The sequence below is a fragment of the Enoplosus armatus genome, chromosome 9 (assembly GCF_043641665.1).
Source record: "Enoplosus armatus isolate fEnoArm2 chromosome 9, fEnoArm2.hap1, whole genome shotgun sequence".
Taxonomy (NCBI): domain Eukaryota; kingdom Metazoa; phylum Chordata; class Actinopteri; order Centrarchiformes; family Enoplosidae; genus Enoplosus; species Enoplosus armatus.
In genome coordinates, this window is record NC_092188.1 from 21,281,572 (window position 1) to 21,299,203 (window position 17,632).

General features: G+C 43.3%; 1 protein-coding gene across 7 annotated transcripts in view; it reads right to left on the reverse strand.

The window, feature by feature from the left end:
- Positions 1 to 998: 998 nt before the first annotated feature.
- klhl32 (kelch-like family member 32) overlaps positions 999 to 17,632 on the reverse strand; it is a 22,632-nt gene continuing 5,998 nt past the window's right edge. For 2 of the 7 annotated variants that reach the window (XM_070912021.1, XM_070912020.1), the window contains exons 3-10: positions 16,584 to 16,691; positions 12,644 to 12,742; positions 9,799 to 10,014; positions 6,466 to 7,192; positions 6,230 to 6,288; positions 3,896 to 4,088; positions 2,555 to 2,649; positions 999 to 1,160 (exon numbers count right to left, since the gene is read on the reverse strand). In XM_070912021.1, the coding sequence (XP_070768122.1) occupies positions 999 to 1,160; positions 2,555 to 2,649; positions 3,896 to 4,088; positions 6,230 to 6,288; positions 6,466 to 7,192; positions 9,799 to 10,014; positions 12,644 to 12,742; positions 16,584 to 16,691 (1,659 nt within the window). The remainder of the gene's footprint in view (positions 1,161 to 2,554; positions 2,650 to 3,895; positions 4,089 to 6,229; positions 6,289 to 6,465; positions 7,193 to 9,798; positions 10,015 to 12,643; positions 12,743 to 16,583; positions 16,692 to 17,632) is intronic. The other 5 variants (XM_070912022.1, XM_070912024.1, XM_070912023.1 and 2 more) reach the window with 5 other exon arrangements.

Consider the following 17,632-nt stretch of genomic DNA (forward strand, 5'->3'; position numbering starts at 1 on the left):
TTTCTCTCATTTGGTCAAAGAAAAGAAGCGATTTTTGTTTTTGAGAATCAGCATAATGGAGTGGTGTTAGAATATCATATACACACACTTTGGAGATTATTCAACATATCTTCTCTGAATGATGACAATGACCAGACATTCATTTGAATAAACAGTCTTAGGTCCTGAGCAGAATAGAAATCTCACACTCACTTAACATGGTTCCAAAACACACAGTAGCGGGTCACTGCTGTTGTGGAAAACAAAATCAAGTCATTTTTACCTTTTTAGTTGAATAAAAGAAAAATTACATGGTCATTTATGCACTGATGAGCTGCAGCCTCAGGCTCCTGACACTTGCTAACCCAATCTGTAATTTCAAAGCACATGTGAGTCGATGAGAAAACAGGTTTTTTTATTCTCTATATCTTGAAAAACATCCTGCACGAGTTTTTCAGGCCACCAAAGTGATTATAGAGGTTTGATGGAAATGTTATACGGTGATCTTTTTTTTTTTTTTTTTAGCTAGAAAAGCTCCTACAGCCCTATAATGGGTTACGAAAAGGACCGTTTCTTTGAATTCCGTAGTTCCTGGACGACTGAGTAATGTCTACTTACCACAAGTCACTTAATTGTTAATAGGACTGGGATTTTGTTCCTGTCTTCTTTAAGAATTATAATCCCTCTGGAGTTCTCCTTTTCTTGCTCTTTGCGTCGTCACCGGACATAAATGGCGTCTCCGTCTTAGGGGAAATACAGCAGATAAGCTGTGTTACTGTGACAGCTGCTTGTTTTTGAGTTTCCTAGAAGCTCGCAGAATGACATGGCTCTTGTAGATCAGGAGAGTATCATTATTACATTTGGGTGTCAAAGAAATCCCTGTACGCTCGTTCCAGGCGGTTCCAGAATGATTACGTTGACGTCACGTTTGCAAGTACTGAAGGTCCAGAGTTAAGACGAGGCTCCTCTATTCTCTGGGTTATGTGTTCATGCTTTCTGACGTTTTGTTCCTCTGTGGTTTAAACAGCACCTATCCTGTGATGGGGTACTTGTAGAGTCTGTAGGTTCGGGCAGGTGAAGTAAGGAGCAGGGAGGAAACAAGTTGCTATCCCATTGGAGGCGAATGGCAGCGTTGGTCCATAGAAAACCTCCTCCTTCCCCTCTGCGCTCAGATCCAGCACCTGGAAAGAGGACATTTATATAGTCATAGGAAGGAGAGCATATATATATATATATATATATATATATATATATATATATATATATATCCCTCATAAACTACCTTCAAGTACATTAGTTTAAATATGACTTAGTGGGTTGTGTAACAATGGCGTCATGGCTCTACAGCTCTGTACTGGCCACTTTGGTTTAGCCTGTAGTATCCCAACAACTATTGGATGGATTTCCATGACATTTATGGTTCCCGGAGGATGAAACTACTGACTCTGCTGATCCCCTGACTTTTCCTCTAGCGCTACCATGAGGCTGACGTATGGTTTCGAGTGAAATGTCTCAACAACTAGTGGATGGATTGTCATGAAATTTGGCGCACACACACATCCATGCCATCCTCAGGAAAAATTGTACTCATTGTAGCGTTCCCCTGACTTCTCATCTAGTGCCATCATCATTTGTTTATGACCATATACCTGCATTCCCATCAGTCTCAGCTGTACTTTGCATTTTCTGCTAATTAGCAAATGTTAGCATGCTAACATGCTAAACTAAGATAGAGAACATGGTAAACATTATGTCTGCTTAACGTCAGCATGTTAGCATCGTCATGTGAGTATATTAGCATGCTGACGGTAGCATTTAGTTTAAAGCACCTACAGTAAGTACAGCCTTGGGGGTGGGGTGTGTGTGTGTGTGTGGGGGGGGGCGCCTCATACAAACATAAAAATCTGAAAGTAAGTATTTTCATTTCTATTCTAGCTAATAGGGTTGGATTATTGGACAATGCCAAAATATTTGAAAGTGATCGGGCATTAAATTGTCACATTGTGTCCAACAATGGGCACATTCTGGTCTGCCATTCCAGTCTTTTTTCTTTTTTTTATAGGTTTAACCATTCTTGGAATACTATGCATGAATACATTATTGATACCAGGTTGTGGGGGTTTTTTTTGGCAAGAATTCAGGCAGGGAAGAGCACACTGAGGAGCAGGAAAAGCACGTTAGACAAATAACTTAACCATGAAATTCAAACCATTCTCTGCCACCCCACAGTCACATTTTGGTAACTCTGAAATATCACTCCTTTTTGAAACAGCACAATGTTTCTGACAGCACTTGAAGGCAGCATTAAAACAAAATCTTTTCAGTATCATTAGACACCTGTTACAGACGTCTTCAATGCCGTTTTTTTAATCTTCATGTGTAGGTTCAGGCTGAAGGACAAAAAGACTTGGTCTAATTCAATTCAACGGTTATTCTATAAATAGTGTGCTGCTGTTTCACTTCACTGTATGAACAGCATATGATCAATAGAATAGCTGAATTCACATCATTTTATCTGATCATTCTCAAGTGGCACAACTGTTACGGGGCTAAATCTAAAAGCCACATCTCTCACCTGAATGCATGCCAGAGGCTCATTGGTCCAAATGGAGTATCCTCCAACCACATAGATCCTGTCATCATGGACGGCAACTCCGGACTCATTTTGACCTGGGGAGGACAGAGCCGACACAATGCTTCACTGTGCCGAGCAGAGGGCATTCTGACAATATGACTTCCATGTCCCCCGAGAGGCAGAGAGAGAGATAAATGGAGAACGATGGGGCAAGGGCGGGAGTGTGCGGAGAGCCAAGATTGAGCTCCTGCTCTCCTTCCTGTGACTTTGTCTTAAACTTTTACAGATATAATAGGAGGAAAAGATCCTCGAACAAAAGAGGAAAGTCATACGGGAGCAGAGATGGAGGGAGGAATGGTAAAGTCACCTGAACTTTCAACCCTGTAAGATTTCATTGAAGAATATCACATGAAATGAGAGGATGTGACCTCATCCTACAGTACATGCATGATAGATTGTGCCCCTAGTGCCTCTAGGTCCATGGTGGAGGTGGTACTCCATCCCACCTCCACCAGCACGGACCTAAGGATATATGTGTTTTCACTGTATATCGTCCTACCGCCTACACACAACCAGCAGGGAGGCATTATGTGTTATGTTTTTATCTAATGAGAGGAGGATAAAGCACAAAGCTTTACTCAAACTATATTTCCAAGTACCACATACAGAACATCATTGGAAATAAAGATATACTGTGTTCCAGATAAATTAAAGCCTCCTGAAAACTTTCAATCAATCAATTTTTTCAGGGCCTTTAATAGAGAAGTTGACCACCTGAGGCATGTCAATCCAATCTTCACTCCCCCAGGGAAATATCTGGCTCTTGAGCTGCTAAATGCTCAACAATGGTAACATGTCGCTAACACAGTGTCTCTCTGTCCTTTGGAGCTGTGTTAGAGCTTTAAAACTGTTTTTACGGCTGCCTGCTGCGGCCCAAGACGACCAGCCAAAACTGTAAAATTGCACGCTGCAAGATCAAAACAGAGCCAGGCTAGCCGTTTCCCCCTGTTTCCAGTCTTTGTGCTAAGCTAAGCTAACCGTCTAGCTTCATATTTAGCCTACAGACACGAGAGTGGTATCAATCTTCTCATCTCACTCTCGGCAAGGAAGTGAATAAGAGTACGTAAAACTATTCCTTTAAATGAGTACATTTTGCAAAGAAGTCTAACGTAGCCATCTATCTTTACAGCTATCTTTAGTGTAATGTCCACCTATGTTTCTGTCTATAGTAACATTGAAAGGAAAGAACACAATCTTGCAGACCGGAGGGTTGACCAGTTGGTCACTATCAACTGATTAATCAACTTGTGTCACGTGTGTGGTTTCTTCACATTTGCCCACCCGTGAGGAGGCTGAAGGAGCAGCGCGTCCACTGGTCCAGGTCCATGTTGTAGGAGTCGATGTGACGGACCAGGATGCGGTCGTTGTTGTAGTCCAGGTCGTTCCCACCCAGCACGTAGAGCTGCCTCCTCACCGCCGCCATGACGTGGTAAACTCGCCTCTGCAACATGGGACTGCGGGCCAACCACTGGTCCTGCAAAGGAGAGGTGGAGATGGTGGAGAATGGATTGGGGGGGGGGGGCAGACGGAAAGAAAGAAGGAAACAAATGACGTGATGTAGATGAGAAGGAGGTGAGATGTGGTACGAAGAGAGAAACAGAGAGGGTGGGAAGGGAAGGAGGATGAATAAGAAGATTAATATTTAAGCATATCCATGCATGGGTAATTGATGTATGCTCAGTGCTAGATAAATAACGTGACACTGGAGCTCTGGTTTGTACTAATGACTTCCCTCCCTATTTCTAATCATATGTTTCAGCCACTCCATTTTACTCCGAGGATCCCAGCTCATTTCACTAAGTGTGTCGAAGCTTATTTTGTGTCAGTGTGTGTGTTTGATTGAGGCAGAGAATGAGAGTGTGTATGTGTGTGTGCGTCTGCTGGGAGCTGACGGGTGGCCATCTGTTGAGGGTAGAGTGGGTGGGGGGTTGCTGTTGCTCTGGCAGGTGAATGTAGATTCATGGTGAATACAAATGAGACTCTCTCCCTCTCTCTATCACTTTGCTTCTTCGTTCCCTCGCTTCCACGCCGACATGTACAAACACAGACCCATATGGATGTGCACCTTACACATAAACACACCGCATACCTCCGTGCTATATACAGCCTCACCAGGATCCAGCCCTCTATAACAGCTGGCTCATATACACACACAAACAGAGGCCGCAGCTTACGACATTCCACTACAGTTAGCTGTGTGTGAGTATTGCAAACACAGGAATTACATTTAATTAAATTCATTCTCATCCATGATCTACTCAAGACTGCAACAAAATAGATGTATGTGTATATATAATTGTTCGCTGTGTATTCAGGATAAAAGGTTGTAACCTTGTAGAAGCAATATTGGGAAAATTTACATTAAACTGCCAGTCTGTCTACCAGTGTTTTTTGTAACTGCAAACGTGAATAATTAACTACAAACCCTAAATACAACACTTATCTGCTGATTATGTTCTGAAGTAAGCTATAGAGTTTATGTAATTTTCCTAATTTTCACGATGCCATTGGTTTCCATTAATTTCCATATGGTGTGAAAATCAATTAGCAGGCTCTTGACACCTGCCTGTTGTGTAATCCATCACAGTGAGCACAATGTCCGCAAGCCATTGTAACATTGATTACAACTGCATCACCTCGCAACAATATCACTCCGGCAAAAATGAATGTAGACCTAACGTTAACTGTCAAGTCAAGCCAATTTTTATTTATATAGCCCAAAAGAGAAAGAAAGCTTTACAATCTCGACACTATAGGACACCCTCTATCCTTACATCCTCATTCAGATAAGGGAAGACTACCAAAATGTTCAGTGGAAGTACAATAGTACATACAGTAGACAGCTTTATGTACACAGTAAACAGAAAAAGAAAGTTAAAAAGTGCATTATGTATAATTTGTAACATGATGAATTACACAACTCAGGAAGCAAGTTTTAAGTCTGACTGTACAGAACTGCATTAGCGTGGGAGTTTCTGGCACAACCTACATGCAAGGTGCATGGAGAAGGGAAAGCAATCTTAAAGGGTCAAAACTATAGCAACGCTTGTAGTATTGAGAACATCAGACCAACACGTTTGTAGTAGACCCTGATGACTGTTGACAGTGCTGCCAGTTTGCACACTTGTCATGCATTCCACAGAAGAATTTAAGTGGAGTGCTGTTGTCCTCCTTCTGACTTTAGACCCTAATTATGGCCACAAGCCGACTGACAATAAAGTTGTTCTTAATACTACATGTGTTGCTGTAATTCTTTATGTATAGAACTGAATGAAACCCTGGAAACAGCACGGATAAGAGCGATGAGAGGGAGCCAAAACAGTAATGCTGCAGGTCGTAAAACCAAAACAATGAGTTGAACTCTGGAGTTTGGTGATGATTCTCAGTGGGTGCATCACTACTGGCGAGACCTTTCGCATTACACATAGTCATTTCGTCAGTTGTTAATATGAAAATATTGATTCCAGCAGCTTTGAACTGCATGCTTTGGAATATGATCCGCAGTAATATAGTGTACTATGCTATACAAGTATACTTGATTTGTAGTAGATAAAACATAGAAAATCACCGATGTGGTCTCTCTAAAAGTGTAGGATCCCATCACGTCACAGTTACCTGTTCTGGGTCGTACACCATCAGTCGATTCTGGTACTGAGCTGTGTTTGTCACCCCACCTATAACACAAAGGAACAACACTCTTGGCTTTCGTCACAGAGCAAAGGATTTTGGTACAAGTGTGCATAAAGAAGTTAAAAAAATCACATGTCAAGAGCATGCATGTTAATGTGTAGAATCAAGGTAATGTGAGAGTGTGCGAGTATCTCGAGTCCTTTGTCCTCGTCGCTGTATACCTGAGACCCAGAGCAGGTTGTCAGCCACACAGCCGGCGTGGCAGGACAGTGAGCGGTCGAAGGGTTGGACAAACATCCACTTGTTCCTCTTGGGACAGTAGCGCTCCACAGAGGGCAGCACCTGCCTCAGCTCGTTCCTGCCCCCCACTGCGTACAGGTACTGACCCAGAGCACCCAGGACAAAGTGTTCCCTGCAGGCCTTCATGGGGGCAATCTCAGTCCAACAGTTGCCCCTGGGGTCGTATCGACAAGCAGTCCGCACCGCACATGTTCTCCCGGTGGCGTGCTCCACCTCCCCACCCACAACAAACAGGAAGTTCCCCATTACGGCCACACAATGGTGGCTCCGCCCAGTGGGCATGGGTGCCAGCTCGCTCCAGTTCGACCCCCCTGCGACACGTACATGCTCCTGTGCAGCCGGGTTGAAGTACCGCAGCTCCCTGACTCTGCTCACCTCCCGCTTCCGCCCGCCGACTATGTAGAGGGTGAGAGACTGGAAGCGAGGCCTGGTGCGGGCTGACTGCCGGAGGGGCTGGGCGAAGGTGGCGTGGTGGTAGTCCAGGGCCTCCTCCACAAGGGCAGCGGCAGTAGGGCTGGACTGGACCAGAGGGTGGCTACGGGCAAGGTGGTGCAGCGTGGGGACGTCCATCAGGCCGTAGCGGACGTGTTGGAGTAGATCCTCGGTGTACTGGTAGCGACAGTCGTGTTCCAGCCACAGAACAACCAACTAGAGGCAGACCAAGTAGAGAAGAACGGTATCAACAGTTATGGACTGAATCAACAGAAAATAAAGTTAAAAGTGTCATAACAACTTATAATATAATTCAAATTCAGTATTATACTTTGGGCCCAGTTTACTCATTAGGCGGCAATAATATATGTTTGCTCAGCAGGTCTTAATTAAAAAACAGAGTGACTAAAATATCCACCATTTTGTTGATTTGGCAATTACCAATAGCATTTTTAATGTACAATTTGATGACTATATCAAAATTATTGTGTCATTAAAATATGGTTTAAATTGGGGTACGCCATCTTAACTTCCTTGTGCTTATTATTGATTAAATGACTTGAACCGATCCAATACTGTAGGGGGATCAAGGGGATCCAAAAATAATAACTGTGAAACTTAAGGTTTAGCCGCCTACCGGCCCAAACTCATTTCATACAGTCCCTTAAAAGAGGGGTGGAAGGAAGAACTTAGACACAGCAAGAATTCAGTATGAAAAGAACGAAAGATTAGAGGAATGAGTGGAAAAAAAGAAAGAATCTGAGAAATAAAATGAGTGTAAGACCGCTAATCATAATTATTTTTCTAGACACCCATAGGCTATTGTGGCAAGACTGAGGCAAGCCAGCGCTGCATCCATACTTGCCAACACACACACACACACACACATAAGTACTTATTAATCAGCAGCATTCAATATACAGACTGTAAATATCCACAGGCGCCCTCCTTTGTTTAATGCAGGCGGACTGGGTTGCAGAGAAGGGATTTAATTGAACTTGAGAGCGGTGGAAGGTTATTTAGCTGCGACGAGGTGTGAATGTGGGCGAGATGACTGGAGATCACTGATACCATTATCAGGAAAATAAAGTGGGTTTTTAACGTAATCTGTGCAGAGACAGAATTTAGTGCACCGGAATAAAGGCAAGCTTTTGGGGCAGTGTGGCCCGAGAACATGTTGTTTTCAGACAAGGATGACCACAGACCAAATCAGGCAAAGCTCACAGTATCACACCAGAACACCACAGCAGTTGGTGTATGACGTATAGACAAATACTTGATGTGTACTGCGCAGCTTCTCCTTTACTTCCCATTCAATCCACTCTAAAGGTGTGAATATACAACAAACATGCAAGTCAGGATTGTCTTTTTGTGGTATCTGTGCCACTCTCCTGTCTCTACCTCCCTTTCTCTATCGCTCACCCCGCCTCTCTCCTCCTCATTGCTCTGAAGTGACAGTGTCTGTGTGTGTGTGTGTGTGTGTGTGTGAGCGTGTGTGTGTGTGTGAGCGTGTGCACTACGGCAGCTGACTGTGAAGGTCACGCTGCATCACACAACTTCCTCGGGGCACAGAATAAATCAACTCCTTCTCCCTCCTTCCCCTCCGCACTGAAAGCGAAAGCGCGAGAGTGTGTGTGTGTGTGTCTGTGTGTGTGTGTGTGTGTGTGTGTGCGTGTCTGTGTGTGTGCGTGTCTGTGTGTGTGAAAAGGAGAGAGTGAGACCACAAAAGAGAGGGAGAGAGAGTGAGGGAAAGAGATAGTGAGGGAATGAGGCAAGGGGAAGGCGGGGAGGGGGTGGGGGGGTGGGGGGTTACAGAAAGGAAAAGCAAAGGATGGCAAGAAAGAAGGGGAAAAAAACAAAGCCAGAGAAAATGTGATTTCCAGAGCGCGAGAGACTGTAAGAAAACTCTGAGTGACAATGATTGACGGCCAAGCTATATCAGTCCGGTATTGGCGTGCACACCGACCCCCCCCGCCCACCCCACCCTTTCGGACGACGGCCCCCGCTTGCCGTTCGCTTCCGTCTGATGCCCAAATTAACCTTCTGGGCGAAGTGAAGGAGGCCCAAAGCAGCCTAATCAGAGGCTGATTATGGCGGTGGCGGCTGGCTAAAGGGTCAGGGTAATTGTGCCATCAGAGGCCTGATTGTTTTCAATCAGACGGGCGGCCGAGTGACAGCTGGGGGATTGGGCCCCTGATGGAGCCGCGGTGGGCCTAATCAGAGAGGAGAAGGGGAGAAAGACAGAGAGGGAGAGAGGAGAGGACGGGGAGGGGGGAGGGGGGCTGATTGGTGCAAATGAACAGTCAAAACACTAAGTCCCCACCCCGCACTGCCGCTTCACTCCACCATCCCCGGCAGTTCATGACACATGCACGCACGCATGCACACACACGCTCACATGGATGCATGGACTGTCACACGTCACACACGTGTCTGTCCCACATGTGCACACAGTCAGAAACAGTCCGTCCTATGGCACGTACTCAATACTTAATATACTTAATACAAACAAACAGTATGAGATGCAGATGGCAGTGTTTAATTTAGTGTTTATTAGTCTGTGTGTGTGCTATGTATTGTGTCATGCATTTCTATCTGTGTGTGTGCGTGTGTGTTATATATACAGATGAGTCTGGTGCCAAGATGCAATTTGTTCACATTTACAAGCTGAGATGATTGTCTCTCACTTTATTTTTCATCAGAATATTACCATAACACTACACTTTAACACCTCAATACTGCATTCCCATACCTCTACTTGCATGGAAAACCCACGGCCACACACACACACACACACACACGCACGCACACACTTCCAGTACCTTCCATATCTCCTCCTCGCTCAGGGAGGTGAGGCGGTCGCTCTTCAGCACCTCCCGGAGGAGGCGGTAGGGCAGCTGCAGGGCCTCGTCCTGCCTGCTCTGGCTCAGCTCAGACAGATGCTCCACCAGGAAGCCCACCACGGCCTCCTCTAAGGCAGGGAGGTGGAACAGGTCGGCCACGCGGTACAGCTCCAGGTAGTTCACACTGCTCAGTTCCTGCGGGGTGAATACATAAACATACAAATGAATGCACATAACAATATTTTCTCAGTAATTACAAACAGCAAAAGAAGACATCCTTTAAATATTCATTTACAGTAGGAGGTATATTTAGTCCAAAATTAACTTTAGTTATTTATATATAAATGAACCATTTAGTTTTTCTTTTATGCTAGCCACCATTTCATAAGAATATGTCACCATATATGAATATATAAGACACAAATATACAGTGTGAATTGATTAACTGTGGGTTGATTTCAATTTCATAATGAAATGACAACATTACAGATGCCAAATGTGGAGACCGACAGACAGAAAAAAAGAAAGAGGAGGGGGAGGGGGGGGGGCAGTAAAAGAAAATGAGGCCTGACTGGTGGAATAAGACTGCCATCTTCTGGCTGTCCTTAAGCACATACAGTACAAACACGCACCAGCTAGTACATACCCTTCTGCTACTGTTCAACCTGTAATAATGCAATACCGTCATGGATCAACCACTCAGGGTTTTTAAAGTAGATATTTTGCACTGAAATTCAGTACATTTCACTTTTACAAGTCTACTAATTTACAGAAAAAAAGTATGAAGTGTGTATTTTATTTTTGAAAAATCTCTAAATCAGGATTTAAAACACGAGATGAAAGGTCTTAGTTAAATCTTAGAAGTATGATTATATTAATAACAACAGCAACTCCCACACATACATACCAGTCAAAATGTGCCATTAGAATTATTTCAGATAAAGGACTTAATCAACAAGTGGACTGTTATCAGTTATTCAATATTCAATTAACACAATTGTGCACATCAGTATCCATCATGTCGGAGGTGGAAGATCCGGCCCCGGCTGATATATCTGATTTTCAGATCAGCTGATGCAGTGTGTATTGGGAAATCAATGTCATCTGTGTGGCCTTTCCTTCCACTCTGCGCTCTGACCACGTGCCAAATAAAACAGTCAGCTGGCGTGTGTTCTGCAAACAAGGACGTCAGCAGGTAGAGTGATGATCACACTGAAAACTCAATGGCTTATTCAGGGGCTTGGTGTTTAGTTTAGAGCGAGGTATGGGCCCGACACGACAAACCAATGGAGATGAGGCTTTTGTAACCACCAGATGGCACATTTGAGCTAAGTTTACAATTGTGATGTAACTATAAAGAGTTGGATGGTAAAATACAGTCTCAAAAGATGACAGACTGGTGGCAGGGATTTGAGTTGCACAAGATTAAATAGTACATGTAATTAGTGCAATACATATATATATATATATATATATATATATATATATACATAGCTGCTGTATATATTTTTTACTTTTATTTTTCACTTAAATATTGTAAATGTGTATATTTTTTATTTTCTATTTCTTATTTTTATATTTTGTACATACTTTTATTTCTAAATGTATGCTGCTTTCTAATCTTGAATGGACCAGTACTGTAAAATTTCCCCCAGGGATCAATAAAGTATTTCTGATTCTGATTCTGATACAGTAGAGTATGTGCATTTAATTAAGTGATTCTAGAACCACTGCAAAAAGCGTGACTTGCGGGGAAACATAAAACTCAGTGATTCTGCGGTGCAACCACCTCAGCCTGATTCGTCTTTCTCTACAGCAGCTTTTGGCTGCGTACCCAGAGGACAGCGGGCTGACTGTTCCAACAGATCCATCTTGGTCTCGTTGATAAAACACATGAAACAAGCAGCAGGGTGGCCTAGTTCTTGAAAAGATCTGGACTCAGGCACCTTAGTTGTCAAGCACCTACCCCACTGAAGTGTCCTTCAGCGACACACTGAATCTGTACCGGCTAAAGGGCATCTGCTCTCTAACTGACACTGACCTTTAACCTCATACAGATTGCAGTACATTCTGATAATCAAATGTGTATAGGTGGATTTAGTTACTTTTGGACAGAGCCAGGCAAGCTGTTTCCCGTTTCCATTGTTTGTGCTAAGCTACACTAACTGTCTCCTGGCTCTAACTTCATATTCAGCCTACAGACATGAGAGTGGCATCAATCCTCTCATCTAATGCTTAGTAATAGAGAGTGAACATTCACTTTTTCATAAAGACATAACAAAAAGAAAATACACACAAGACACACAGTATAAGAATGAACAATGTAATGTTGGTACACCTGATGGTGGTCTCTCTTGTCTTTTATGAGTGTCTTTTAGAGGTCTTGTCAGTATTTACTCTTTTAAAAAAAAATAGCAGCCAGTATCAATACATTCACTATAATCCCTGTGTAAAATTACAGAACATCATTTTCCATAACAAAGACGAGGCACTCTGTCCATGCTGCTCTGCTGTCTGTCTGAAGGGGAATACTTATTGGTTTCTAGTGCATGTGAGACTACCAAGAATACAATAAACGTGTGAAATAAGTCAGAACATAAAAGCTATGCCACTTCAAGTTAAGTGGCCCGTTTGTACATTTCTTTGATATTCCCTGCAGACAGGATCAAATCACTCCTCTCAAAACTCCACAATATTACAGGATTTCCATTAACCTGATGGGAACTCTGTAGTGTGAAGCGGTTATTCTTCGGATTCCTCCTATTATATCTCCAGCTCGCACACAAAAGGACAGCGGTGTGTGTGTGTGTGTGTGTGTGTGTACCTGGATGAGGTAGTGGGAGCACAGGCTGAGGAGCTCCAGCAGCTGAAGGTGGCTGCCTGCAGACAGGACGTCCTGGATCACCGCCGGCTCCAGTAGGATCTGTCCAGAGGAGATAAACAAGGTCATTAGGTTTCAATTGATTTGATTTTTTTCTACTGATAGAAGGTCATTTTTCCTGTTTGGCCTCATGCTGGCACTGTCGTGTGTGACAGTGTTTGACAATGAATTAATACTTTCCATCATTTTGCAAGCAAAAGTGCCAAACATTCTCTGGTTCCAGCTTCTCAAATATGAGGCTTTTCTTTGTCATTTGTGATATTAAACCAAACATCAGGTATTGTTTGAGTTATTTGGGTTCTGGGAAATTATAATGGACATTTCTCTCTAATTTCGGGCATTTTGAAGACAAAACGATTAGTTGAAGCCCCGTTTGTGCCTGACTAATTTGTGTTTGGTAAGGGCCAGTCATTGAGCAGTTATGTTAAAATATATCCATTTGTTCAAGTTTCGAAAACAGCTTTTTTAGCACAAGTGAAAATCATTATCGTTATTATCAAAGGTATGTTCTAAAAAAGGTTTGGAAAAAAAAGGTTTGGATAAATCACCCATGCATTTAAATGTTAAGTCATGAGCATATACTCACTTAAGTTTAAAAGGCAGTGTACTATATATATCTCATCTGTCTGTGGTTGATAGGGTTAGGTTAGGGTTTAGTTAAGAATCACTGAGAACTCCGTCTGTTTTCCAGGTTATTTAAAATGTTTTATATGGCGCAATAGAAACAGGGAAAAGTGAGGGTGACAGATTTCACAGCATTACAAGAATTGCTCTACCAACGTCCTCAATTAACCACTATCATCCTCCCACTCAAGCAACATATTCAGGCAATTATTACAGCGCTGATTCTGTTACATGCTTCCTGTTGAGCTGAATGAACAGCGGCCGAAACGATCTGCAGAAAGCGTCCTTCTGCTTCCTCCGTAATAACCACCCGTACGCAACATAAAGCTCTGTAACGCAACCAGTTCATATTGCTAAGCTCTCGGGAGCAGAGCCAGGTATTACGTACTTTATGGAGAGTCAGCTGCCCTTTTTTGTATGTATTCTCAGCACACAGAACAGAACCATATGGAGTTAAATATTCCATTAATCACTGGAGTAATAGCCCAATCAGACTAAACATGCCCCATGTTACCTCTCGCACAGGCAGACTCACCTACTTCAAATGGAATTTTGTTTGGTTTTAAAGGGCAGGGACAAACCTTTGATAATCCATTCAGCAGCACTGTCCTACATAGCCACAGAGGCGTGACTGCATCAGTAGTGAAAGTGAGAAAAAATGACTTCATCATTGGTCTCCCTCGCCTCTCACTACTGTTGATACAGCAGTGGGCTGAACACTGTTAAGCAGCACTCACGGACATCATTTTTTGCTGAAGCCTTCATTATTTATGATTTTTGAAAACAGAAAAGGGCAGATATGTACTACTTTCTTCCAGTTCGCATGTTCGTCCACTTATTGTAACTGATGTGAAGAAACACGTTCGGCGGAATTTGTGATTAATTACATGATTTGTGCATATCAATAAATACACACATCATTTGACCACTTCAGCATTCATGTAAACAGTTCCCCGGAAATCATCAAGCAATTTGTTTATGATGAAATATTTTCCATTAAGTCATCTAAAAAAAAAAAAATCTTTTATTCTTTTCCCCTCTCTGCAATTAGCTGCATCTGCACATTCCCATTTATAACAGTATGGTTTCCTGCCAGGCATGGGCAGTGGTCCAGTTAACCACCAGCACAATGGGCTTCCATAAGCTTACCATATTATGATAGAAAGCATACCGCTTTCTAGGTGGTTCTCTGCTTCCATTTTTGGGATCTGTATCCACTGAGCCTCAATAAGAACAGAAGGACGCATAAAATGCCTCTTAAATTAGGAGGAAAGCTACGCACCTATTTCAAACCTGGTGAATATAAGCTGAGGTAAACACATGATGAACACCAAACAACCAAACACTCAGCATCCCGGCAGGCAGCAGCGGCAAATAAAGGCAACTCAAAATAATAACTGTAATAACCGCAAGTGAACGCTCTTCATATCCTGCTCTCCTCTCCACTCCAGAGGCCCACTACAGTTAGAGCAAAGTCAGTTTTATAACACCGGCTCAGTGTGGGAGTGCAGCGAGCTCTTGTGCCATTTATTGCACTTGTTACTCGCCAGCCTTCACCTGTAGGAGAAGACAAAATGAAAGGAGGTGCTGGCATGGCAGGATGTAGAAGTCTTCTACGCTGGGCCGGACCCATGTGGGCTCACTCATTTATGGTCTGAAAACACTGCAGGATGTTCCAGGTGTTTCAGTGATATCCACGGGGATCTGGGCATGCAGTAAAAATGTCGCTGGAGTTACTAACTGCCTTCCAGTCTTCCAGAGAGCATGTCTCCTCACTCACCCTGCCGGCCTATGACATGTGGCTGAAGGATTTTTAGTAGGTCATTATTTACGGTGTGGGGATAAGCATATTGCCCTCATCTCATCTGCTATCATCTCCTCTGGGCAGACAGGAGCTGAGCCAACCAAAGCAGGGCGGCCTGCAAGCCTGCTGTTGACCTACTTACACTGCCCAACCGACTCACTCTTTGCTCATTTCCACTGTGGAAATAAAATTAGGAGTAATTACAAAGTTCCTGGCCTCTCAGTGTGCTGCGTAAGCCGCTAGGCTGCCTACTGGACCGAGCATCACTGACACTAACAAGGTCAAGGAGGGTTATTAGAAATGATCACACACTTATTCTTCATTGGGGGTGGGGGTGGGGGGGGGCAGCGGCCTCACTGACACGACTGTCTCGCTGCTTTAGTATGGAAATGTGAAACACCGTGCTCTTTACTTCTGCTTTCTTGAATTGAACTCTGTCTCTTATTTAGATCCCAGAATAATGTTCAGCGGTGTGACCACAGAGGGCAGAGGAGTGATCTGACACAGCACCTGCACACTCCTGAATAACGCCGTATCCAAAGCTTCTGCTGCCGAGATTAAAGTGGTAATCTGCAAATGCCCTGTTTCGATTTATTTTGGTGACATATTTGGCAACGGTGAAAAGTAACTACTGTGCCTAAGTACTATTCTAAAGTACTCATGCTTTACTTGAGTATTTCCATTTTTTCCTACTTTAGACTTATACTCGCCTACATTTTAGAGGGAAATGCTGCACTTTCTATTCTACTAGTAAATGCTTGAGTCACTAGTTACTTGCAGATAGAGTTTTTACATGCAAAACATTTTGTCTAATTAAAAAATATGATGCACTGTTGTAAATATAATACAATATTGTTATATAATTAACAATTGAATAATATGATATATATATCATACAACACCGTGAAAGGGGCTATGCTGCATAATGCATTAGTTTTAAGTCTATAAGAAGTATTGTTGCCAGTCACTTCTGGCAAGTTAGCTTAGCATGCTGTTAGCTAGTGATGTTGTAGACAGAACTGTATGCTTTTTGCTGGTTTGCTGGTTTGTTTGATGTTTGATGTGCCTTCGCAGATACACTGTAGATATAATGCCTGATTAAGCAGCCAAGTATCGGCTACAGTATTTGCTATTTGCTTGGGTTGGATCCAAGGACAGTTTAAATGTACATTAGGTCAGGGTTAGAGAACAGGGCCTAATGACTGATATTATTGATAAATCATTTTGCTGATAATACTTTTGTACTTTCACTTACCTAAAATTTGGAATGCATGACCTTTATTTGTAATAGACTATTTTTACTTTGTGTTATTTCTACTTTACTATCTATTTTTATTAAAGGACCTTGGATTTTGAACAGCACTTCCCAGCTATCACCTCCCAATAAAACAGTGTGTTGGTGAAAAGCTCTTTTCCTGTGTCTGTTCAGCCGTGGTGGCCACCGCTCAGACTCACCTGTCCAGTGTAGGCGAAGTCCAAAGCGTGCTTCAGCCCGACGCTGGTCACTCCTTGCAGCGTCACTTCGTCTGCCTCGCTCTCCACCATGCACAAGCTGAACATGGCCTGATGACACATACATGGGGGTTAGTTGAGGGAACACCACGTCACGGCTATTTTATCTGGCATTTTCTGTCAAAATAAATAAACTGGGTCATGGGACACTGCATTAAGACATGACCAATAATTACAGACATTGATGGTAAAATCAACGCAGCTTTGTTCTTCCACTCCTCAGATGTTGACTCTGTAGGCTGATCATGTTATATCTAGAAGTTATTACAGCATTAACGGACTGAGAGACTGAGGTTTGTATGTGTACGTGCTGATAAAACAACATCATAGTTAATCAGAACCTGCCAGCCACAACATCCTGGAGGCCTTCTGTATTGATTTACATGCCCTGGTGGTCAGCAGTAATAAATAGCACAATCAGTACTTTCTGTTATACAGCCTCTCTGTCTTTCTCTCCTTCTGTCATGCACGTACACAGCCACTCATGTGCACGCCGCACGCCATGCGAAATCAAAGCAGCGGACGCAGCGTCTGCAGTCTGGCCCTGCTGTGCGTGAGTCCAGCTTGCCGCTCGCTAATCAAAGCTATTGACTGGCGTCACACCATGAGGGGCTGGCAGAGCCATTGATCAGGGCCGACCAGCAGAGCGCAGCAGTGTGGAGGGGAAGAGCGAGAGGAGGGCGCCGGGTCAAATGTGGCCACGATGAAGATTTTTAAGGTTATAGTTTCTATTTTTCTTCTGGATTGTAACGGGACGAACAGACACCATGCAGTGCGTTTGAAATGTAATTCCAGCTGCTGTAGAAAAGCTCAGCCCCCACAGTTTCCTTTCCTCAGGATAGTGATCTCGCTAACTTGTAATTTCACATATCTTTTTAATCACAGTAGACGTAGTAGAAGCACAGTCACTCCGCACTATCTCTGCTCAGAGACTGGTGTATAACTGCACTACAAGCTTCAAAGACCCTCAGGCTGGCTAGTTAGCATAGCAT